Source organism: Perna viridis, chromosome 2 (genome assembly GCF_037379345.1).
Source record: "Perna viridis isolate PV_CMFRI_1.1 ecotype Kerala chromosome 2, ASM3737934v1, whole genome shotgun sequence".
Lineage (NCBI taxonomy): Eukaryota > Metazoa > Mollusca > Bivalvia > Mytilida > Mytilidae > Perna > Perna viridis.
This window is the reverse complement of record NC_142446.1, coordinates 43,975,204-44,002,252: the sequence shown is the minus strand read 5'-3', so window position 1 is coordinate 44,002,252 and position 27,049 is coordinate 43,975,204. Positions and strand designations below refer to the sequence as shown.

The 27,049-nt window shown below is 34.4% G+C and overlaps 1 protein-coding gene across 3 annotated transcripts; it reads left to right on the top strand.

The window, feature by feature from the left end:
- The first annotated feature begins 365 nt into the window (after positions 1-365).
- On the top strand, positions 366-25,461 carry LOC148625252 (uncharacterized). 3 transcript variants are annotated; one of them, XM_088568666.1, is made up of 8 exons: positions 366-808; positions 1,101-1,190; positions 10,244-10,324; positions 15,342-15,437; positions 16,978-17,169; positions 20,748-21,260; positions 21,549-21,631; positions 22,420-25,461. In XM_088568666.1, exons 1-8 carry the CDS (start codon positions 382-384, stop codon positions 22,420-22,422), a joined length of 1,485 nt encoding a protein of 494 aa, XP_088424792.1. In that variant the 5' UTR covers positions 366-381; the 3' UTR covers positions 22,423-25,461. The 3 variants fall into 3 exon arrangements, with proteins under 3 accessions (XP_088424792.1, XP_088424791.1, XP_088424793.1); XM_088568665.1 differs by lacking the exon at positions 22,420-25,461 and adding an exon at positions 22,207-22,324; XM_088568667.1 differs by lacking the exons at positions 10,244-10,324; positions 22,420-25,461 and adding an exon at positions 22,207-22,324.
- The last annotated feature ends 1,588 nt before the right edge of the window (positions 25,462-27,049 follow it).

Here is a 27,049-nt window from a genome sequence, read left to right as displayed (position 1 = left end):
ATCATAAAAATGTTCCACTGAAAAGGTTGGTTTGGTGAGTGCAAAACGAAAGTGAAAGTAGGGAAAATGGCCATTTATAGTTCAAGACTACTTTTCTGTCCGATCTTCGTGGACTCACCCTATTTTCTTTGCGGGAAATTATTTTTTCACATGTCCTTAGAAATGCTACATATGTGAAAGTTTTATTGAATCAATTTGCATATTTTTTTTTAAAATCCTAAAAATATGCATTTCACTATAGAAGTCTATGGGAAAATTAATACGATATTGAGACCTGATGCAAAATGCAAGATACAGGTTAAATTAACGTTACAATATCGTTTGCTATTTATAGAAAAAAAGTAAAATCCAGGTTTATTTTTAAACACAGTTTAGAAGTTAATGGCGTCCGACGAAGAGAGTCATTTTGCAGAGAGCTTTGTCTCGGCCTCAACAGACTCAGAGACCTTACACAAACGAAAATTAAATCTCGAGATTCATTTACCTGCAATCCGGAAAGCTTATTTGAAAGCAAGTGATGCCTATCGTCAAAAGCTTGAAGAAACATTGGAGTTCCTGGATGAGAAGAATGCACCACATCACACCGATAAAATCAGTTTGAGGAAATCTGTAGTCACTCTTCATAACGTAACAGCAGTGTTGACATCAAGCATGAAAATCTTGAGAATTGCGCTGAACAAACACATGAAAGTAATTAACAGGGCAATTACAAATGGTGACCTTCGAACTGATACAAAATTAACGAGTGCCCAATTATCTTCAGCAGGGAGAAGTCCCGTTAATAGCTTAACACTTTCAGAAGTTAGCGGTAAGAACTTAATGAATATTATCTAGTGTACGATTTGCGTTGATGTCGAAGTAATCTAACGAATTTTTTAGGTGCGTTTGTTTCTTCCGTTGTCAGAATCAATGTTTCACATAAATGCCACAAATTATTTTGAAATGGCTAAATTTCATAACGGAACTTTTAAAAATGTTAAATATACGTGCATGTATATATACTGCGTTGCTGATAAAACATTAAATTTGTATTTTGATAATGCCGTTTTTCCCAATTTACATCTCGATCTTTCCTCAATCCTCACTCATGTCTTTTTTAGAGCCAGATTTGTCTCTCAAATCAAAACGGCTTCCTAAGAAGAAGAAGAAGATTACAAGAAAGGAACCAAACATTATCCTTATAAGTGATGGTAAATATTATTTGTTTTCTACCGTTTTTGTTATTCCGTATTTAATGCAGTTGCCTACAAAGATTTATTTCACTTCAACCCTGCATCGCAGTAGTCCTAAAAAAGTTGGGACACTATCCATGTTTCGTCGCTTCCAATTTGGAAAAGGTTGTGATGCTTAATCGTGGTACGGACTAGAGATAAACTATCGACACTAAATAAGTAAACCCAAAATACAACCACTTTCAACTTAAGTCAAGCTCCTGGCCTTCCTTGTCAACGAAAGGGGAAGGCTAACTCCTAGAGCCGTAAAACAGGTGCTTCGAATAGATGGGATTCGTTTGCCTTGGAGTACAGCCCGTTTAAGAGAAGGAAAACTCTGGTTCCAATGAAAAAATAAGATGCCACAACGATGAAGGGCGTATGAGAGGAGTGTATGGCCCGTATTGAGAAGACTGTGTCCAGAATTCTTCATAAATAAAGTTCTTGAAACTCCTGATATGCCAATCACCCTTTCAGGGACAAAGAGGAAATTACCCCCCCCCCCAAAAAAAAAAATAAATAAATAAAAATAAAAAATAAATAAATAAATAAAAAACACAAGAACAAAACAAAAAAAAACAAAAAATAGAAAAAATAAAACATAATAGTTAGGAAGTAGAGTTGAATGGTGAAAGTCGAAAGCTGAAGCAAGGTGGAAATACGCAGCAGGATAGATACTGTTCATATCGGGAGAGACTATTCTATAGCCGTAGCAAGTGAGCAGGCCATTAATTCTGAAGTGTTAGCTATTATGGTATCTAGGCAAGCACAGCAGACACTAATTGCAACGGTACCAGTGAACCCAAAAATAAGAACATCAAAAGTCAAGACAAGCCACTAGCGCATATCACTCAACATCATTCACTGTTGTGCTCCATCTGACGATTCAGATGACGAAAAAAAAAGACTTCTATTAGTTACTTGAAGTAACAAGAGACATCACCGTCGTCATTGGATACAGAAATGCGAAAGTAGGAACATAATACCAGGAACCAAAGGTCTAGGTTCTACGTATGCAAACGGAGATCTGCTTGCAAGTTTGTTTACCACACATAATCTAGTTATTTTAAGAAACCACATTTTCACACAAGCGTTGTCATCTAGCTACATCGGTTCCACTGACATGTGAACAGAAAACCAAATAGACCATGTATGTATATTCATGAAGTGTAGGAGAAACCTCCAAGATGCTAGAACCAAAAAGGGCGCAGACACAGCATAAGATCACTATTTACTTGTTGCCAACCTGAAACTTAAAAAAAAAACCAACATGACAGTGGGGTAAAAATGACATAACAACACGGTGTTATAAACTGAAAAACAGGGAGAATTCAAAATTTAAAGTTTGAAATCAATTTACCATTCTAAGAAACATGAATCATGCATGACCGAATGTCAACTGAAAGGAGACGAAACATGTATTTATCAACACCATTACGTAAAACGTGAGTTTGGAGTAAAACAGAAAACACCAAGAATGGATTTTACTCAGATATCCATTGACATAGGTAAAAGAAAAAATCTGACGGAAAACCTGAATAATAACAAGACAGAAGCAGCAAAACAAAAAGCACAAAAACACTATTCTGAAGTAGACAAGAAACTGAAAAATACTGCTAGCTGGAATATCTACAAACATCAAAGCCCTGTATGAAAACAGCACATTGCTGAAAAAATGAGTTCAAAATGAAAGTAGACTAGGATAAATATGGGAGCTCTCGGAAAACAACGGAAGTACTAATAAAGAGATGGATTGAGCGTTTCAAAGAAGTGTTGGACTAACACAGCGTGCAGATATACAACCTGCTAGAGACCTGTTACAAATTATTCGGCCAATAAAGACAGAAACCAGCAAGGCTGTCATATTAGCACCTTAAAAATAACAACTCACCAGGTTCAAAGAATAAATCTACAGAATCACTTAAAACAGATCTGAAAATGTCAACACAAATATCATACGATTTAATTGGCAAAAGTTGGGGTGAAGAGAGAAGGAGAAGGCAACTTGCAAAACTGTATAAGAAAGGTGATCTTAGCCATATGCGATAACAACAGGGGAACTAATGCGTCTGTCACACAACCTGGTAAGGTATTAACAGGATAATTTTGAAACATTTGAAGAGGAATGTCGACTGGACAACCAGACAGGATTTCGCAAAAATAGATCATGTGCAGACCAGATAGCCACCTTACATATTATCATTGCGCAATCACTTGGATTAAGTCATCATTATATACAATGTTCATAGGCTTCAAACAAACATTTGGTAGTATAAATATACATGTGCAATGACAACTTATGTGACATTATAGAATTCAAGAAAAGGCTTTTTACGACCATTTAAAACATATACACGGGAATGCATGGTCAAATACTTTTAGTAATGCTTGAGTCATCTGACAGACTTCTTTGACATCACGACAAGGGGGACGCTAGGTAGCTTGTTGGCACCTTTCCTGCTCCTCCTTACAGTCGACTGGATTATGAGGCAATCTACAACCAACAGAAAAAAAACGACATTCAACGGACACTAACACAACAACAAGGGTATTTTGATTTTCCTGACGACAACACCCTCCAACCTACAATAGATGAATGCTTATCATATCATATGTAGTAGAATAAAGAGCTTCTGAGAATGGCCTTATCATTAGCACAAGAATGAACAAAGCACTCTCAAGACAAATACAAACAAGTTTTGCCAGTCTTCAAGTAAAAAAAAATACACCAACTACTCTTGAAGACGTCGTCTCCTTCGTATATTCTGGCGGTGTTGTAGACAGTCAAGGTTGCTATGAACAAGATATCAATGCCCGAAACAGTAGAGCAAAAACAGCTTTCAGATTGATGACATCCATTTTGAGGGCTTGAAATGCTAAAATCAGACTGTTCAACTCTAATTTTAAACACATCCTATAATATAGCAGTGAGATTTGGAAAACTACAAAATGCCTCCTGTACAAACTTCCTATGACGAAAACCGAAGATTATAGATGGCCAGAGAAATCACCAATGTTAATCTAAAGGGAAGACAAGATAACATTTTGTAGAGTATAAATTGTAAAAGCGTTGGCTGGTCGCACATTTGGACGTGTTTCATTGAAAATGTGCTACGGTCATCTCTTTTACACGCCGATGAAACATCCAGAAAGGAAACATGCAATTCTTAATAACTTGAGTAAAATTGATTGAATGAAAATCGAATTTTTAGATTTATGAACATTATTGTTTTTACTGTTAGGTGGTGACACAATTTTCTTAAGCTTTTTCAAAAAAAGCAACAATACTCGCAAATATCGTATACAATGCTGTTTCAAATAGTACTGTGTTACTATTTACTCCTAAGAGACATTAATTTTGTAGAATTCGAGCATGGATTTGGGGATGAAAAATATGCCAGGATAGTGTGATATATGCTGGGTTTTTCATAGACGAAGCGTAACTTTCATAACTATACACCATAGGAATGTAATCCGATTAACCTGTTACCGGTCGCATACCGTATGCGGAACAGTGTACTTCTACGTACATCGCTAAACGGCTATGGGTTTTGGGGTTGTTTGAACTATACCATAACTTCTATGTTGGAATGTTGGAATAAAGCCATTGATGATTGGAGGTTTTAACTAATTTGACTAAACTTTCGAGTCTCGCACGGTTCGTGTTGAATGCTAGTGAAACCAACTGTTGTTAGTAGCGGAACCAAGCATCAGGGATATTTGTTGCTGAGTATATTCTTCTAGAAGCTGGCGCTGCTATGCTGACGCTTTTTTCTTATCGAAGTCTGCACGTGGGTCAGGGAGCGTTTTACCACTCTAATTGGCTCTGAGGTACGCCAACCGAAATGTTGATTAAAGTCAAAGATATTTATACCCATACTCAACTAGTGGGTGGTATTTTGGAACAAGTTGCCCATTCATCATTGCGTTTGTCAAAATTTCATTGCGATTATCTCGGCTCCCCATGGATGGATTTGAAAGTTGGTATGATGTTTATATAGACGGATTTTGCCTACGTTTTAAGCGATTTTCTTTGTTGCATGATATTAACTTCCTATTTCGTATAACTTTGCTATTATATGTAATGAGTAGGGTGTTACCACCACTTAATTAATTTTTATAAAGGTTCCCCAAGAAGTGATTTTTCAAGTTGCGGATGTATCCCCATTCCTTCTTCTTTAAGGAGCACATTGGTTAGACTCTGTAAGTGTTCCGAACATTGGTCACTTGCTAAGGTGTATTATTTTCTTTTTTCTTGTAGATTTACCGATGAAGTTTTAAAACATATTTCATTGCGAACCTCTAATAAAAGATAATAATTCCTTGTTGGCTTGTTACCGTTGTTATGGACTATCGTTCTGGGACAACCCATATTTAGGTAAATTTGTGCTAATTATTAGTTTTGAAATATGGAAATCGAACACGCTCATTAACGCACGTGTTAGGGTGAACTGATATTAGGGAATATATAAAGGTTCAATACTCAAACTCAAACGTAAGAGGGAAGAGTGATAAGGACAGTTCTAAAGGAAAAGATGTCGAAAGTCAAGAAATAAAATTAAAATACCAGCCAGCCGGAGTTATACGATTGAAGACACTGGAGTACATATAGAGAAATATCAGGAAAGTAAACTATTGTTCCTAAATAGGAAAGGTGAGAACATTTAAACTTGGTTATGCGACTGAATGAACACAGAGTTGGAGCGGCTGAAGAAATTTGGTATTTGTCGAAGATATAAAGTGACCGCCTCCATGATGCGATACTCACGGAATGGGAGTATGACTGACTTTTTCGACTATGACATCACTTGTTAATAAAGTAGTAGAAACAAGGCTTTGGACTCAAGTCATCTGAGTTCAAAACCTTTGGTACAATTGAGAGGTGTTAAGCGTACCGGTTGCGCAAGTAACGCATAAACCGATCAAACACCTAATGGAAATGGACGGCCACGACTTTGTCAAGTGACTTGACATAGTCTAGATCGTTCGTTGCACTTATGTCTTTCATCGATTAACTATTAAATAGAGGAGCATACCAACGAGATGATATTTTTGAAAGAGCTGCTGGACCTAAGATTATGCCAAACCCTTAATGACTCTGTCTGCTCAACTGCAAGTAGAGACTTTTGTGTCGGCGAATTGAGGAACGAACTTTTTCCCATGGATTTCATTGTTGAAATGCAACGCCGCGTTTTAAGTGAAAGGACGGAATTTGAAGTTGTTTTCAAAAACCTCTTAAAAGGAAACTTCCCACCTTGTGCGTGTACTCTTTCATTTGAACGGCATTCAAATCCAGGATGATACACCCTCCGCCATATTTAAAAAGAAACTGTGTGATCCTTTGTTCCATCTATTGGGCAGTGAGCAACACCTTTTTGTTTGAATTGGCTAAGCGAATGGCGAACGGGCAACCTTTTCTTTGCCACCCCTCCCCCTCCCCACCCGCCTTTGCAATATTTTGCACTTGTAAAGGTATACCAGACGTAGTATCCGCTATTCTTTATGTGCTATCGTTGCCTTAGAGCCTTAATTGTTCATATCTTCTGTACTGTTTGGACTACTGTATTACCAATTTTGCAATTATAACCGCGGATGGTTTTATGTTTATGTATGGTTGTTACATAGGCGCATTTACGGTGAATATCATCGTTGGTGTCTTTATTGCCGTACGAGGTGTTGAAGGGAAAACCAGTTGATTCCGTCGTCGGGGAGTAGCGAAAGGAATTGTTACATGCATGATATTGGTAAAGCATTTCATGACATTTCCATTTTTTGAGTCCCAGTGGTGGATTAAACCGGACAAGGATCTGGTTGCCTTTCCCTATATGATCGAAAACTCATGCTTAGCCGCTCAGGGTCTGCATTTTGTTGGCGATTCGTTGATTCGTCGCAACAGCGATTTATTCATTTATTCAGAGTAATCTTTTGACCAACGGACTCGAATTGAAGAGTTCTGTTAGAGATATCAAAAGCAAATATCTGGGTGCTGGCGGACCCCATTGCTGATGAGGAAGTCCATGTTGTACTATGGTAGTTAATTCAAAAGTCAGCGAAACTTATACACTCTGGTGATCTCGTTTTGGGTGAAACGCTCTTTTTTAACAGATAGACGCCAATTGACCTCTGAGGTTGAGTTGCGATGCCACATACGGAAACCACAAACTATTTTGGGATCTTATAGATAATCTTGTGCAAATGCATTTTTTTTCCTCGTCAGAGGAAAGGATATAGGGTGGGGCGACGAAAACAGGGATCATTGATTTTTTTCACGTCTTTGACCTATTTGTTTCTATGATCTTTTCACAAGGACTTGCTCCCACTATCAAATATGCACTCCGACTAGAATACACGAAAAAGGTTATCTGAAAGTGAAACTACTACGACCTTTGACATTGCTAGACTAACTGGGTTTGCCCTGCACTTATTGTGCTATTTGCGATAACATTAGGACCACAAATTTTCCTGCGCTTCCTAATGTCATTGTAAACCACAAGATAAATGCCGAGCAAACCCGGTGTGTCAAAGGTCGCAGTAGTTTCCCTTTCGGTCCAAGCGATTCTAGAAATAATGACTTTGGATTTACAAGTCCTTGTTTTGGTTTAATATTAAGAAGTATTTGATAGTGATACATGTGTTTAAAAATTAGATTCATTATTTTTCAAGTGATTGTAGAGCTGGAATTAGTAATATACATGTATTCGATTTTATTTAGAAAAAAATTGAAGCGGGGCACCCCCTGATCTGGGATCACCCTTTTCACGTTTATATACTAGTCGGGCTGGATATTTGATAGAGAGAGCAGTCACTTCTACTACGAAATTTACATGTAATTATTCCGATTCTATCACGACTGATGTGCGGTTCGACTATAGTCCAACACCACGGGGTGTTAATGTTGACCTATGACAGCTTTCTGATTAACTACATACTATTATCATCCTTGACGCTAATAATGTGTGATCGCAATATATTTCTTTTATAAATTTGTTCTTTCAAGATATTGGAGAAAAAAAAATAATGCAATAAATTTTTGGTAATTCTTCCTAGTTTGGTATTTAAAGGGGAAAGCATAGGTGCAAAATACATGATTGATGATAAATTACAAGGTAAAAATATCTGAAATGATCGGAAAGGCCGTAACCGGCTTGTTGACATACGGATATTTGATACGAAGTATTTTTGATATGTAGGTAAGTGTTAAGTTCAGAGGCTTATTGATAAGACGGTCAGACTTAAAATCAGAGTAAAGATATATTTAGTCTCGCATATGAGATAGAAACTTAATATCGATCAATCTAATTGTAATGACTACCGTGAAGCTTCTGTAGTGATGATATCAACACCCCTGATCTGAAGCTTGTTTTTTCTTGCTCTTCAAAGAAAGTCGGTATAAATATCGGATCTCTTTGTTTAAGGTCAAGTCTATGCTGTTTGTTTTATGCTTTTGATATAAACCAAACCAATTAAAAAATAAAGAAATATTTCTACAATAAAGAGAGTCCCAGACAAGGATCAACATAGAACGGAGATGGGTGTTCACTTGTGCAATCGATAGGCCCTCTATAATCTTAAACCTAGGATCTGCTTTCGATTGTAAGTTTAACCCATTAACAAATACGGAAGAAGATCGCTACCAGTCTGACGAAACAAATGATCTATTATAAAATGTATATGACAAAGAGACGTTTGTTTTTTTTTTTAACACACGACGGATTGATAACAAATTGACTTGTATGCGCGGATGACACAGAAGGTCAATATTGAGGATTGCCTACATTGTGATTTTTCCCTATTCTCTAAAAATTTCGCCCCTACTTTGCAATTCTTAATACCTAATTTCACCAAATCATTACGCCCCTTTTAAATGATAAATTGGTTTGTATTCACACATTTCCTGTTTAAATTGCCTCCATTTACTGAAGTACCAAAAAGCCGTATCATCCCATGAAAATGACGACCAAAATCACCAATATGTTCGTGGTCGCCCAAACATTACCATTTTTTAGACCATTACAAGTGCTAATATAACACAACCTAGTCTCCCAAGATTGATCTGCGAATCCCATTTTTTTTTCAGTATTTCGTGCATGAATTGCCAGTTATAACTAAAAGCCATTTGGAATTAATTTAATAAGTATGTCAACTAGAGTGAAATCTTTTGCAATTTTATGCTTAATATGATAAAACACTGTTTCTGTGCATTACGGAGGTAACGGTCACTCCTTTAATTCTTCTTTACGGTCATCTCATTGATATTTTCACATTGAAACTCTCATTAATCATACGTTTTGTACCTATATATGCTTTCCGCTTCAAATGGTAAACTAGGAAGAATTGTCATCTATTTATCATGGTTTACTTTGTTCAATAAAGTAATAAAGGAAACCAAGACTCGAGCGGAAAGAATAAAAACACGCAATCCAGAAACAAAGACAAGAAAAAAAAGGAAACACACAGCAAAGAACATAACATAACCAAAATAATATCTTGAATACTTTATGAAAAAAAAATTATTCTTACCCAATCTTGAAATGAACATATCGGCCGTTACGGCCCAGTAAATGGGACTTTGGTTTACAGTTTATTTCCAGTAATTTTTTTTATTTTAACTTTTTTTTCTGTCATGCTTATTTTCTTCGATGCAAATTTTCATAAACCATAAAATATTGGGAAAATTTGTCTTCAAAAGATTATTGTCTTATTGTTGTCGTTTTATGCAAATATTTAAAGTCTTATTACTCTGAAATTAAAATTCAAATATACTCCAACAAGTATAGACCATTAAACTTTCACTACAAAAAAATATGAAGTTTGAAGCATATTGAACAAGGGGTTCTTAAGGTGAAGAAAACTTCGGATCTTTCCTTTTTATTTCATACATCGTCATACATCCCACCGAAAATAAAATGCAAATGGGAAAACCACATTGCACATTAAAGTAATGCTGTAATGATTTTGCATCGACTATTTGAAATTAAATAATCGGTGTCTGTGGTAACACAGTTCATCTCCAAATGTTATGTACATTTTAGGATCCGAAGACGAACAATGCACACTTTTCAATAAGAGAGGAAGCAGAGAGGGGCAAGCGCATTACATTGTTATAAGTGATGGTAATATTTATATATCATGTGTATTGATAATATGCAATAAAAATCTGTGGTATTGGGATTGGTTAGCGTGATATTTACCGGCATGTATATTTCACAAGTGGTAGCTCGAGAAGTTTGTTTAAAAGAGGCGCTTTTTGTGAGGAGAAAGCTATGAAAATTTTATATATAAAACACGATTAAATTCTGAGATGTCTGACTCTAAACTTCTGATGGAGTTTCGTAAGAAGTGTGTTTTCTTTGGATCTACCACTCCACTAACTCGATAATTGTTAGGTACATCTTTACATTATTGAACACCGAAGATAACGTAAATGGTTGTATTCACTATACTAAAAATATCAATATCCGATTTGCACCCTCATTCAGGAGCTTAAAAATAGCATCATGACAAACATACTTTCGTATACTGTAAATGCGATTGTGAACCAAACCAGAAAACATTTTATTTACCGTTCTAACTCACTTTAAAGATATTCATTACCACTGTCTACTCTATCTGGAGTACTCATTTTAACTCTTTAACATGCTATAAAAATGATGGAGTTCTAGAATATTTCCATATCCTTATCCATACATTTTGTACCGTATGACAAAATAGGCACATTTTTCGTGTTATCTAGTATTGTTCCTTTCTTGACGAAATCTTTCTTGCTCTCCTTCTAGGTTTGACATTTTTTTTTCAAGCTTTGTATGACAATTAAAAGCCTTTTCATAAAAGCTTGATTTTGCTTATCCTGGTACCCTGGATCTGATATCTTCCATTAAATACTTCAAATATATACGCAAGGCAACTGTAAGGCCGCCTAGGATAATGACCCAGGTTTCCAGATTAGATTTTGCTATGACGGAATCAAATGCTTTACGATTTTCTACAAACACAAATTGCAGTTTTCTCTTTCTAAAAAATACAAGTTCATAAATTGAAAATATAATCTATCGCAGAATAACCACTTAGTATAAATACTGAGACCAGTAAGATCTCTATAAATGTTTTTACATTAGCTAGATCATTTTTATTTTCATAGATTGAACATATAACGCTTCAGAATGTTCAGAATATGCTATACCGCTGTAATGTCTTGGCGTCCTGTCTATGTCCGACTTGAATCCGCCAAACCCTCTGTCCTGTTCCAACGCCTTCATGTTGTTGCCAACTTTCCTCGGGTGTTTGTTTCTGTTTCCAGTTCGGCTCCTATCGTCTGCTCTGCCTCCAGCACGATCCCTTCTCTGTTGTCGCTGCCAGTTGTCGTACAAGTGCTCTCTTCAATGATGACACCATTCCTACAGTCTGAAAAACTAAATGTGCTGGGAAGCCACTACAAGAAGTAGCAATGGTTTATATCCTTCTCCTTGCAATCTGTCATCAAGTCTGTATAGTTCAGGCTCTTCCTTCCTTATTGTAGTGTTCTTCCCACGGCACTGTCAACTCTATTTCTATGATGGCCTTTGCCCGATTAAACAACAGCTCCATATCTGATCTAAGTGGTATATCTATTATCTCAGGCAATACCTATCAAGATCACTCTAAGTTCTCGGTTTTCTTCTATGTCGAAGATCGATGCTGTGCATCTTTTCAGGTATTGTCCTCTCTTTGGCGAAATTGATCACTGCACGGCTTTTTGCGGTTTTTCCTTATTCTTGTTTCCTCTTTATTGATTTGACATATTTGTAAAAACCTAAACTATGACAATTAAAATCCTTTTCGTAAAAGCTTGATTTTGCCACGACGGATTCAAATGCTTTAGGGTAAATCTACAAAAGCACAACAGAATTTTATTTTCTCTAAACAAATACAAGTCAATAAATTGAAAATATGATTAATCGTAGTATATTCATTTATAAAACTTGCCTGTTCTTAATCCTATTTCTGTTGTTCATAATACAACTGAAGAGTTTTCATAACAACTTAATAAGATCTCTATAAACGTCTTCATTAGCAGTATCTCCTTTATTTTCATAGATATGATATATGATCCTTCAGACCAATAGTCAGGAGTAATATCAATTCCACCCAGCAGAATACGCATTGAAATCATTCAATATCATATCATATCATCACCACGATATTTTTTTGTCCTAATTGATTTAATTGCATCTCGATTTCTTTTTCCTTAATGGGCTCATTGATAGCATTATCATGTTCAGTTAAAACATCAGGCAACCTAATGTCAGTATCATCTTCTACATTGTCATAGTCTTTAAAACTGTCATAAAATACATTCAAAGCAACCGTCGGTATAGCATTTTTGCTACTGTTACTATCTCTTCAATAATGAACAGTAAGCCAAAGGACCAATGTTACGCAGACCACGCAGATGTCTGATACGATCTAAAAGGTACGAGAATGGATATGGTTAATATGTCAAAGAGACAACACTACTATCAGGATGAAAAATGGCAACTCAAGGCCCCCATGAGTTTTCATTGAATGACGAGGAAACCCTCACGCCACAGGACAGCATTATACATAGTAAAAAATAAATAGCCCCTATAAGTTTTGTTCTGATCTTTATAATATGCTGATCATCACCACAGACAGAAGTTTTAAGGTCGTCATCACAGTTTGATGACCAGTATGAAGTTCTTATCTGACAAAATCCTCAGTTAGATATAAGTACCCTTAGTAATCCAATTAAACTAGACGCTTACTTCGACCAGAACAAAACTTGTCTGTTTAAGGTTACCCTACCTACCTTATTTTTTTTCTGCCTATGCTAGCAAATGGTATTGGTAATTTGTTTTGAATAAATGATGCTTGACTAGAATTTTTTGTGGAGCACTATTAAAGTCCAGAAGTTTTCCCATGAGTATATGTATAAAATATTTTCAAATAATAATTATTTAAGAAATGGCGATGATAAAAAATTTGTCTATTGAAAAATAACATAAATTATCCATGTGCATATGGAAAATTTATGTTATTTTTCAATAGACCACATTTTTATCATAGCCAATTCTTATAAATTAACTTTAAAACATATTTTTATCTCTAAACATGAAAAAAGTAGCTATGAATTTAATTGAATAGGGGCGCGTCAATATATTTTTTTATCCATTGAGATATAACAAACTTATTTTAACCAAGCAGATTATAGTATTTATCTCATATATATATATATATATATATATATATATATATTTAACTTATACAGGTATAGGTTACAGACCACCAATTCAACCAATGAGCATTCGGAACGTACGCAAAAATAGTCCTACGCAAAAATTACCCCTGTTCCTCATAGTGCTGTGAAAAAAGTTCTCATCTTATTTAAAAAATTTAAACAGTTTCTGAAAGGAAAAACATTTCTGTACATTTTATAGGTGCATTTTGCTTCTTGTGATGTGAAGCCTAATCTCCATAATGATTTTTATATATACCCCTATCTTGTGAAAACACTGGGATTTCCCATGCTATTTATAGACCCTTCACTTCCGGTGACCAGTACTGCACTGCAAGTCTGCTAACCCCACATGCCATTCTGAGGATTGTGAGCTGACATATGTAGAATCATGCTGATATATAGTCCTCTGCAGGTTAAAGTTAAGATAAAGTCCAGAGAAGCCATTGAATATTGTGAAATTAGCATAGAAGCCTATGGAAAGTGGAATTAGTGGTTTTTAGCCTATAGTAACCGCTCTATCCGTACCTCCGTCATGTTATTGTGTTATCTGTAACCCAAAAAGTATTTAACCAAAATTATTCAAACTTCGCACTTTGTTCATATTATATTATTTACAGTTATGTGCCTCATATTACGGTAAATATGATTTTTGTTTACAATTTAAGCTTGATGAACTTGCCAATTTATTTTTCTTAGTAGTGTATATGCTATCACCAGTACATTACGTTAGGGTTACCTACACTGTAATTTTTTTGCTTGCTTATCAAAGTATCGAAGATAAATCATATGAAAGTGACGCAGGTCCAGACTTATATGGGTATTATTATGATCTTAGTAATTTAGAGGATATTAGATAAAGTAAAAATATACTAGTTAAAAAGTAGGTCGCTCCGAACGCTTTTATCCATTTTAAGATCTAACTTTAATAATCATAACAATGTTAACGACATTTTTGCTTGACATCGATATGCATTTTCAACAAACAAAAATCTGACAAACATAAATAAACAACCCCCCACTCCACCTCCCCCCCCCCCCAAAAAAAAAAAAAAAATAAATAACAACCAAAAAAAACAACAACAGCAATGAAAATAAATAGCAGTAAAAAAAATCGAAGCAGTTGCTTTGTTGAATCGGGACTTGAAATGTTTATTTAAAATTGAAGGAACAAACCGAGTTGATTATTTGAGATTTGCGGTCCACATACACTTGCTTTTTGTAAGATACTTGAATATTAGCTGGTTGATCTTTATAAACTTTTACCACTAGTTTACAAACAACAAATAAAAGTTTGATTTAGATTTTGGGGGTAATGGCCTTAATTGTTTTGGTAATAGGAACCAAAACGTGGCCAAACAAGTTTTCAACCTTTTTTTCTACTTAATGTTTAGAGTTTGCATTGAATCTTTATGAGTGTCAGATGGATAATCAAGAACTATTGAAATACAGTAAAAAACATCTGAATGCTTATGACATGGTTCCACAATATTCCATACCACTGGCAATATAATAAAGATTTTGTCCGTTTAGGAATGAATGTCAAAAAAGGACAAACAACGAGCTTTTTCCTGATGTCTAGACAATAACTTGACTGTGTGGAAATAAGGAAATTAAGGACTTCAAAAGAAGTAAGCATTTTTTCTGATTTCTTGATGATAAATTGAGTAAAAGGAATGTAATTCAAAGTGCCATACTCAAAAAGGAAGGTTGGGATTGATTGTGGAGGCTGTGGCTGAAACAATTTAGGAATTAGGGGCCAAAAATTTGCCATGTTGGTTCTGGTCAAATTCTTATTATGCATCGAATGTCTAATGAAATCGCAATCAAATTTTAAAGCTGTATCAAGTGATTGTGATCTAATGACGTCATCGTAGTCTGTCTTTCTTCACAATTAGATTCAGATGGAGAAAATTATACCAAATCACCAGGGAAAGAAACGCTACTAGATAAATGTAACACTTCAGCGGCCAAAAGAAAAAGTTGCGAAAATGGTAAGTATCTTTTTAACATTACTTATACTGTTAGTTAAAAGGGTTCCATGGTCAAATTCTTGGTATTTTTAAATAATTTAAACAAAATTTTAGAGTGTGTAGGAATAAATATTCATGTACCTTGCAAGCGCAACTCCTCCTAAACCGTTCATTTGAATTTAATGGAACTTTACATGAGGTTCAGCACATTGATAAGCTTAATTATTGCAGAATTGAGAATATTTGGGCTATATTAACCATCCTTTATCACCTTACATTCACCTGTACCGTTGATTTTGACACCGAATTCATATTTCACAATTTGCTAAATCGAAAATTACAAAATGTGTATTTAAGTTGTGCAGTAAAAATCCAGTGTGTAATGACAGATTTGGACTTTTGGATGCTCGAGCAGTCAAATTCTATGAATACCGAGTTGTTCATTACATCTGTGATTCAATGTAATTTAAAATAGTTCATGATGATGGGGATCACAAGGCAATACTAGTATATGGGCCGGAGATCTCCTCCCCCCCCCAAAAAAAAAAAAAAATTAATGAACCGAAGCATAGCTGAGTATATTTATATCCCACTTGCTAAGTGGGTTATATAGTGACAGGTCTGTCCATTCGCCCGCCAGTCCGCCCATCCCTTTGCCTTTCTTCTGTTACACCGTTACTTCTCTTATGTGTTACTCCTCCCACACCACTGAATAGAATTGAATGAAATGTACACGGAATCTTATTACATGTTTTTATCCGAATCAATTTTGGAATTTCATACAGCTAAACATGGACTTTGTAAATAAGGGGAAATGGAGGAGGAGGGGGGGTCTCTTATCTGTTACTCTTTCTATACCATTGAACAGAATCGAAAGAAATTTTCACAGAAACTTTATTAAATGTACCCATTCTTAAATTTCATCTGAATCAAATTAGGGGTTCACATAACATTTGTTAATATGGGGACATGGGGAACCTATCTCCTATCCTTTACTCTTATATACCTGAATGAAATTATATGAAACTTTCACATGTACTCATTGTGCACCCACCTATTTCAGGATTTGATCCAAATCAAAATGGAGGTTAAAAAGTGCATGTAAATAAATGGGGGGATGGGGCTATCAAAATAGAAAGGATTTGTATTCTGTATCGATCTCAAGAATTACATCCCTATTCAACATGTATTTAGAGTTCGTTTTATTGTTACATTTTCCCACTACTCTCTCAGGTTTGGGGAGGGTTGAGCGATAAATTTAATCCCGCCACATAACTTGAGCCTGTCCAAGCCTGGAACCCGTAGTTCAGTAGTAGTCGTGTTTATGTTCATTGTTATTCAATTTAGTTTTTTTTCCTATAGATTAGGTCGATTTTCGTCTTTAATGGATAGTTTCAATTCATTTATTTTTTGGCCTTTTACAGGTATGGTATGGGTTTTACCTTGTGGTGACCTGTAGGGGTTTAATAATTTATTGCTTAGCTTTTGGTGAATGGCTGTCTCATTGACAGTCATTCCACAACTCCTATTTTTATATTTATTGGTATTTATTGTTTTCCAGAAAATACATCACCAACCCAAAGCAGCGACGAAGAACAAGAATCTATCCAAATAAATAAAATAATGAAGAATCTTGAATCTCCCTCTACTGAAGAGTTGGGTCAGAAAGTTTCTTCAAATGAAGAAAGTAAACCACTTTTCAATATATCAAGTATGGCCAGGGGACATTTAGCACAACAGTCATTGTTGGAAGGTAAAGAAAACTGTATAAACGAAATTTGTTGATCATTCATTTGTAACTGGTCATTGTTGGAAGAAGTATAGCATATTTCTCAATTCGTAATCCTATCGTCGGCTGCACGGTTTTAACGCCTGTACCATTTCCTCTAAAAAATGAATATATTTATAAAAATATTCCCCTAGTAGTATTTAAATAATACTATTTATTGCTCAGATTATATTGTCATAAAATATATTATGTGTAGTGTAAAAAAAAATCTAAAAACCCGAAACAATACCTGGTTTCGACATTTTTGGTAGACCCGTTCTCTATAATAAAAACCTCTATACGTTTTAAGTATAGTTTTGTCTGTAAATTATTCTAAAGGTGATCCAACTTCAAGTAGCCAAATGCCAAATAGAACCTTTAAATGACCCAGCAATGTTTGTTTCCATAGAACATTGTGTATTATAGGGTAATTTTCTACTGGTTGTAATGTGAAAAGGATGTTCAAATTTTGGAGGGAAATTCATAGTAGTAGCCAACTAAAAATTAGCTGTAAACATATACCGTATCTGAACTACAAAATGTCTACAAGTATGGTGGTTGCATGGGGCAATCAAATGCAAAAATACAAAAAAAATCTCTGGTAGAATCCTTCCCAATGGGGCACTTTATATGATATCCTGTACACACGTGCAGTATCTGTGGATAGGGACATAGGTCTGTTGGTTGCCACTTTCCTTTCGCCTACCCGTCATGTTGTCCACTACATCATAGGCGTACTATTGAATCAGTATTGACCACTGTAAACAAAGGAAACATTTCTAATGGATAAATCACATTTTTTTTCTATATTGAAATTTATTAGAAACGAGCTCGAGGTGTATAGAACGCCATAACTGTCCAATCTGGTCAATTACATTTATACGCGGTGCTGTTTTCTTTATATTCGGTACTCTCTTAGTTATATGGGGTTGTATTGTCTTTATATGCGGTGGTTTTACCTTTATATTCGGCAGGTTTACCTTTATGTTCGGCAGGTTTACCTTTGTATGCAGTATCTTTATCTTTATATGCAGTGGATTAATCTTTATAATCGGTGGTTTCATCTTTATATGCGGTGTATTTTTCTACATCAGCACTCTTCTTTACATGCTGTTAATACGTCTTTATATGCTTAGCTCATTCCAAGGCTTAAGTGTTCGTAACTTTGAAACATGATCAATTTTGCACAGCAAATTGTGAAAAAATGGAGGCTTGGAGAATCTTGAAGAGTCGTTTTAAAGGAAAAAATAACACCCAACATTATTGGATTTCTATCTATTTCTCAAATGGAACAGTTATGCGTACAGGATATAGATCGGAAATGATGAAATTACGGCTGAAATGTTTGCCTTATAAAAGTCGAAACCCAAGTAAAAATGGTGGATTTCTTGAGATTCTAAAAGAATTACTTGAAAACTTTTAAAGCACATAAAAATATTTTTTTTCAGGTTCCAAGATTCCCAACTTAGGGACAGCTTACATGTATAGGCTAGACGAAGACGGAATACAAGCAAGAAGATGTCAATGTCTTTGACAACTCATTATAATGTGGGTGGTGTCAATCATGTGTGGCATATAGGCACAAATCACAAGCTAATACGATGGCATCGATGGATTTAGTCGATTCATTACCTTCCTTCGTTGTACAGATAACAACACATCAGATACTGTATTTAAACGCACAGAGAAAGGTGTGCAAGAGCCTTCCTTTGAGAGTTAGATCGGGCAAAGGAATGGAAAATCTTGAAGTAGCAGAGTATATGGAAAAATGCGAAGGCAAATGGACAAAAATGCATAATAATAGGAACAAGCACATACAATCAGCGCATATAAAGATTATGGAGAGATGTTTATGAGGGACTGCTTTGCTTTAATTATGATCTTTTTTTCTTAATCGATGCCCCCTATAATGACAAACCGCCATTGTATTGGCTTGTGATTTTTGCCTGTATGCCACAAAAGATTGACATCACCCACGTTATAAACTCGTCGTCGACTTCTTCGTGTATGTATTCCGTATTCACCTAGCATACGTAGGCTGTCCCTAACTTTGAATCTTGAAACCTGAAAATATGTTTTCTATAAATATATGCTTAAAACTACAACATGACCGTGCTGATATTCGGTATATGGGTATATCACCTCAAATGGGGCTACAATTAAAAACCGCCAAATAATAAGATTTAAAAGAAAAATTGTTTAAAAAACAAGTCCCCTCCCCTTTCCAAGTTAAATGGTCTGTCCTTAACGTAGTGAATAGAAGATTGGAGATAAATGATTGATAAAAGAAAGTTAATTAAGTGTAAGTGTTTGTAAGAATCGAGCAAAATGGGAAAAATCAGAAACATGCATGTCTAAACCCCACCGATCTGAGAATGTAATATCACTCAAGGATACTTTCTCTAATTGAAATGACCATCATTTGATCTCTGCATCACTGACTTTGTGCAGAAATTTTCCACGTTTTTGACAGAGTTATCTGCCTTGAAATGTTCATTTTCAGTGCATTTCAATGAAATTGTAACTCAATTGTCCAGCATAATATGGAATATGATGTGTGTTTTCCTTGATTCTGATGGTGCAAATAGTCAAATTACACTATCAAAATGATGGTTTTTTATACCATGTTTCACCTAATGCATGATTCTTACAGGGACTGACACTTAACATCTGCGCAGGTAATTGTAAAACGTTAGCATCAATATAATTATGTAACGGTTTTCGCAAAATTAACGGAAAACAAGCCTTTGTGTTTTTCAGCCGCAAAAGCTGACCTATCATCTCTTCTCCACTATGCGAGAATTCCACCATGCATGATTTGTTTGATTACCTAGGCCTGGTCTATTGCATCATCTTCAATGTCATCATAGTGATGCTTGCTTAAATTGTACATTCTCATTTTTCTATACACAATACTTTCAGAAATCGAAAGAAGCCTCATTTGTTTTCACAATGTGCTGTGCAAAATTTATCATATTTCAAAGTTCCGAACATTTAAGCCTTGCAGTGAGATAATCAAAGCTTGTTATAGCATATAATGAAGATTGAACAGCATATAAAGACGAATAAACAGTGCTGATGTAGAAAAAAAACACCGCATATATAAATATAACCACCGCATACAAAGATGAAACCACCGCCTATAAAGATAAATCCGCTGCATATAAAGATAAAACCACCGCATATAAAGGTAAACCCAACGAATATAAAGGTAAAATCGCCGCATATAAAGATAATACAACGCATATAAATAAGAAAGTGCTGAATATAAAGAAAACAGCAGCGCGTATAAATATGATTGACCAGATAAGACAGTTACGGCGTTCCATAGAGGTGGATACTAGACTATTGAATGATGCTTACAATATTTTTTTTTAAAAATCATGAATAAAAATGATGTGGAGCCAAATCTCTCCCCTAGTTTTGATGAATTGTAAGAGTATAATAAGCTTATTTTAGAAAAAAAAGTATCATCCTCTCTCCACATCCTTTAAGTTTCCGACGAGTAATTGCGATTAGACTATGAATGAAGCTAAATAATTGCTTTATCTGTCTTTTTACAGAATCAACAGATATTGGCGTAGAGCAACCAATCACTAGAGCCGACAGTGGACGTCCATCTTCTAAACCATCATTATCTTCATCTCCAGTTCTTTCCCCACTGTCGCGAGTAGATTATTTTCGACGACCATTACCGTTTAATAATGTAAAGTTTTCGCCTTTTCTAAATTCCCCACTTTGTTCTCCGTCCTCTCCATCTCAATTTTCCTCTATACCTTCTCCTGAATCTCCAACTTTCTATTTTCGACGACCGTCTCCAATGAGAAATTCTCCTTCGCCGCGAGTACCGAATAATTCATTTCAGAAAAGTTCTCCCACATTTTCTTCCTCTCCAATATCATCCCCTACTGGTGTATTCGTCCAATCTCCTAGTTCTGGAATAGAATCTTTACAAACAACTTTCCAGTCCAAGCAACAACCTTTTGTCTATGGACACTCTAGTTCGTCTGACAATATATTTGGTTCTGCGAAGAAACCTGATGAGGATAGAAACGACCGTGTTCACAAATGGCTAGGTAATAGTGAAGTTGAGATCCTCTTTTTGAGAAGTAAAATATTCGAAACTGCGTAATCGCATGTAGACTGGAAACTTGTGATATATGTAGATAAATGGGTTCGCAAAACAAATGTTTTTTTTTGTTTTTTTGTTTGTGATACATATTTTCTTTGTAATAAAACCCAAACGGATTTGAATCATCCTTAATTTAAATTTCATTTTCTCTGTATGTCAAATTCCAACCGTTTTATACATGTAATCAAGACAATGTTCTGATCAATGTTATAACTTTTTTTCAATACTTCAGAAAATTCAAGAATTAGCTCCATATTTCACGGATCAAGTACAGTGAAAAACGAGGATAGCGATACAGAAAGATTTTATGACAAAGTAAGTATGATTGCACAAAAAGCACTATTTAAATTAAGTAATCGCAATTGAACGGATAATTTAGAAATTCCCTTCGTAGACATATTCTGAAAGACTGATATTTTTTTCTCAAACATAGCAAGATAGCAAGTATCAAAATTCAAGGGCAATGCCTGGTCCCTAGTTGCTTGTTTATTTATGTTAGTCTTGTGTTTGCTTTCAGTTATTTTTCCGACGCAGTCGGTATAGTTTCGCTTTTTACCCTTTGACCTTAAAGACGCTCTTCCATGGAAACGCGTCACCTGATCGCAGTTCCGTTTCTCGATTGGCCAAATACCGATAACTCAGTTGCGTTCGAAAAAAACTGTATCGAAAATTTAAATTATATGCCATGTGTTATTTCCTGAATGAAATGTAGTCGGCTATTTTTATTTTTAAAGATAGTACATTTTTGTACTTGTTTATTGTTTCTGTCAATGTAATGATTTTTCACCATTCTTTGTTTTTTTTTCAAACTGTAAATTTGAATTTCTTTTCAAACTTTTAATACTAAGACAGAAATGTTATCAGAGGTATCAAAGAAGATTTTTTTACAGACAGATAATGACTTGAATCTTATTGGCCTAGATGCAGATGTGGTCTTTATCAGTACTTACATTGCATACTAAAGTGCTTTGTTTTAATGTAAGTGAAATAAAGTTATTTTGAATTTGAGATGTCTTTTTTTTATTTTGTTTTTTGTATTATATTGTGAGTTCAGTTAGTCTTTTATTTATTGATAAATTTCATTTCTTTTTCTGTTTTTGTAGTGATACATTTTACTGATATCGGATTCGTATGGTACATACGTGCTTGAGACGTATGTTGTATAACTTCAATTCAACACAACTGAAGCGATATGTGTAAGCTAGGCTCGGGGAATATACATATACAGACAACTCTGGAACTTTTTGCACCAAAATACACTGGAAATACTGTTAAAAGCCACGTCAACACTACTTTAAGCATGATTATCCCAGAAAAAAGGGGGTGCTAGGACATTATTTGTCATTTTGTTGTCTATTTAATCGCATGAAAATTTCAAATTTTCCATTAAAAAGAGGGATGTCAACCCTCTGCACCCTCCCCCTGGACCCGCCACTGGTATCATTACACATCATCTACGGTATATATGTTCAGCCTAGAACCAGATCAATTACCCTGCATTAGGTGTGAAAATTTAATGAATGCATTAACTGCGAAAGAGGCGACTCATGAAGAGAAATCGCCAATATAATCTCTATCCAGTTCTTAGACAATCTATCTTAGCTGCACATTGCGGACAGAATAACACTTTATGCAACACCTCATTCAAATTTTATAAGGATCAGCTTTGCAAGTTTTCAAATAATGGTGGATTGCACATTTTAAAAGCAGACGCTTACCCTACCGGTGTACCGGGTTCATGTTCCCAGTTTTTATTGGAGTCTGAGTTGGTCTTTATTATGCTTAATTTATGTTCTTTGTACCAGGATTACATTCTTTTGATTTCCGCTAGAATGATTACTCTTTAAAAATATGTAAGGATTCAGCAGACAGGTGAATAAACAATATAATATGTCGTCGTTTGCATACACTTGGTTTTTGAGCATTTACTCAGTGGATACCAATTTACAATAAAGTTTCTTGCCATCATTCCCCTTTTCTAAAAAAAATTTCGATTTTCACTCATTGATAGAGAAAATGGTATTTTTTGTTTAAATTTTGATCAAAACCGAAGTTTTTTGACTTTCAGGAGTTGATGTTATTGGTTTATGTTATCTATTCAGGCTCCATGAAGTCTCTTGTTTTGAAATTTCAATGTGTGCTTTAAAACTTTTTATTTTTATTTTTAAAGGATTTTAGATAGAATTTCATTTATTTCATCTAAGTTTTATGATGATTGTACGGTGCGCCGAATAGGACTTGATCTTTTTGTAATCAAAATCAATTTTGTGAACACTAAATTGAATTCCGTCACGACAAAATAAATAAGTATGGCAAGCCAAAGTGGACAAAAAAATGAGCATGTTCTAATATTAAAAAATGATTTTTTAATATTACAAATTCATTTTCTAATATTTACAAATTGAATTTCTAGTATTACAAATTAGATTTCTAATATACAAAACACTTTTTAATATTAAAAATTCAATTGAGTTTCTCACATTAAAAACGATTTTTTAATATAAGAAATTGATTATCTAATATTAGAAAATGGATTTGTCGTATTCAGTTACGATTTTTTAATATTAGAAAATCCTTTTGTGATATTAGAAAATGTGACTGATTTTCTAATATTACAAATTCATTTTTTAATATTACAAATTCAATTTGTAATATTACAAAATGTGTGATATTTTATAATATTACTAAATCAGGAATTTGTAATATTAGAAAATGAATTTTTAATATTACAAATTGAATTTCTAATATTAAAAAATCTTTTCTAATATTAAAAAAATGATTTTGTAATATTAGAAATTCATTTTCTAATAATATAAAATATTGATTTTTGTCCACTTTGGCTGGCCATACACAAGTGAAAGAAATATCGGATTTCGTAATCGTACAACGCACCGTGTCACTTAGTCTTGAATCTAATGATAGATCATTTGAGCGTTTGTAAACAAAAGGGAAACGAAAGTTAGACACGTACTATGTCGGTTTTTCATCTCGCCCAATCTGTTCCACTCAGCCGAATGTCTTGTGTCATACATCAATAGAATCGGAATGAAATAAGGAATCTATCTGTATCTGGCAAAAAATCGTGGGGGATAGTGGAACAAAATAATCTTTCGTCGACTTTGACAGATTAACAAATTTCACCGCTCAACATATTTCTAATATGACTTTCTTGGCTAATCTGACGATTCATTTCTTTTTCCAGTAAAATTTGGGACAAATACATTAATACAAATTATCTTGTCAAATTTTAACAAATTTGGTTGCGATTAACAAGTCGGGCAAAATCATTTTATGGTTGAGTTGAAAGATGTCAGGAAATGATCAGGTGATTCACTAGGGAAAATCCCAATAAATCGAAAGTAGAAAAATCACGTATTTTAAAACCTGTTTTATCACGCAAATCTCAAAGAAAACGTATAACAGCAATTTAAGTCATTTCAAAACAGTTTTATTGTAGAATGCAACTGAAAAGATTTTTTTTTAAATTTCACTTAAAACGGCAATACCGTCCTGCGTTGCTCGAAGTAATCGGTAACCTGTGTCTGCGAGACCCGCGGTTACTATATCCAATGAGAAACCTTCTTACAAAATCGTGATGAGAGAATTCATCTGCATATCCAAAGGATTTTGCAAACTAATTTGCATACAAAATTGACTTTTGTGACACAAAATTGATTTTGGGAAAAACAAAATTGAATTTTGTTTCATGAAATTGAATTTTGTGGCACAAATTGACTTAAGTCTCACAAAATAGATGTTTTTGACATGAAATTGAATTTTGTCTCACAAAATTGAGTTTTTTGACACAGTTGAAAATTTGTAGCATGTTATAAAGTTTGTTAATCTGAATTCCTTTTTTTTAACAAAATTCACTTTTGTCTGTACAAAATTGAATTTTGAGTATAAAACCACAAGAGGCCCATTCGGTGCCCCGTAGATTGTTATATATATATGTTTAAGTAGTACTCACTATTTGTTTTATCAGTAAAAATCTTAAGTAACTAAAAAGGTGGCAATTGTGTATTTTTTTCCTACACAGTGAATATTCTTTTAATACGGAAGTGCCACATTGACACTTTTTAATGATTCAAAAATTTACTTGAATCTTGTGGCAATAAATCACTTTCTAACAATGTTTACACCAACGTACTTTGTATTCTTAGAATATTTATATTAATTATGACATATTGACTTGCCTAAGTGTGAAAATGACAGTGACATTGATCATTTTAGGGGAAAAGGAGCTGTATCAGCCAAACTTGCCCCAGCTGTTCACATCTGGGTCGTATCAAGCTGCGACCAGCAAATCATTTTCATCATTTTCGCTATGCCGTTACAAAATTGAATTTTGTTTCACGAAATTGAATTTTGTGGCACAAATTGACTTTAGTCTCACAAAATAGATGTTTTTGACATGAAATTGAATTTTGTCTCACAAAATTGAGTTTTGTGACACAGTTGAAAATTTGTAGCATGTTATAAAGCGTTCCTTAAAACGTCGTGTAGCGTTTTTTTTTCTTTACTGATATCTATATTATTACTTTATTCAGCTCTTATTTTAATGCTAACCTCCCTGTGCATACGTAAGACTGTCCCATTTTCATTCAGCTTAAGCTTGAAATTGGTTCATGTCGTGTGTCATTGAATTTGATAAATGCATAAGGCAGCACTTCGCCCTTTGTATTAAACACGGACGTGAACACATTTTATTAGAATTTCTACGATTTTCCTCAATTTTGCAGGCAATTAAAGATTAACAATCTATTTCTTCTTGAGGATTAGATGTTGTGTCTAATATCATTTTTTTCTATTTTGATAAACTGTATAAAAAGGTTGTGAGGGATGCGGTGAAGATTTTTTTAAATCAAACCATTTAGGTGATATAGTGTGTAACTACAAAAGATACGTCAGCTTCTGTTTCATTTAGTTAAAACATATCATATTGTCAAGATTTCAAGATTTTAAGATTTTATTGATACACTCAGGCAGAATACACTGCAACAAGAGGCTAATCAAACATAATACATATACAAAATGGCAAACAAAGACAAAGTGGTACATGCTATTACATAAGAAGCATATGACAGAAAAAACAATGAACAAATATATACACTGATACGATGTAAGCGACAATATTCTTAACTTTTAACAATCGTCAATAACACCAATCACGTGCTAAGCAGAACACATCAACACTGAATATATACATTCAATACAAACGTACATGTACAAGTGGGTTAATACAATATGGATTTTAAGTTAATCATGATTTATACGATTTGTAAGTATACATTTATTTCTTATAATATTCTATAATAATTTGCTAAGCTTTTGCACAAAGATAGCCAAATTATTCAATACTGTTTTATTACAAAGAGAGAACAATCCTTTAAGTTTGTCTCCCCTTGGATATGTATAATAGTACGACAGGATGAATTTTATTCTAAACCGCTGTATGTGTTCATTTTTACATTGAAACAAGTAGTGAAATTCATTACCAATAGCACCAAGATTACACAATGAACAAAATCTTTCTGGGCGTGAGTGTTGGTCCAACGTCCAGTTTCAATTGGAAACTTGACGTTTGAGCAACGTAACTTACTTATGTAGATTCTACGATTTTTATTTAACTTCAATAAATACTTTTCAAAACCAAATTCATTTTTAAATAAACTGTAGAACTGACCTCTAGACGAATTCATCATGTCACTGTACCACTTCTGTATAAACTGA

What these genes read in the sequence shown, in the direction of transcription:
- LOC148625252 (XM_088568665.1), top strand. Translation starts at nt 382, where the DNA reads ATGGCGTCCGACGAAGAGAGTCATTTTGCAGAGAGCTTTGTCTCGGCC. An exon ending in ACAACAGTCATTGTTGGAAG is followed by an intron (nt 17,170 to 20,747) that starts GTAAAGAAAACT and finishes GTCTTTTTACAG; the next exon opens with AATCAACAGATATTGGCGTA. An exon ending in CAGAAAGATTTTATGACAAA is followed by an intron (nt 21,632 to 22,206) that starts GTAAGTATGATT and finishes ATTTTTTTACAG; the next exon opens with ACAGATAATGACTTGAATCT.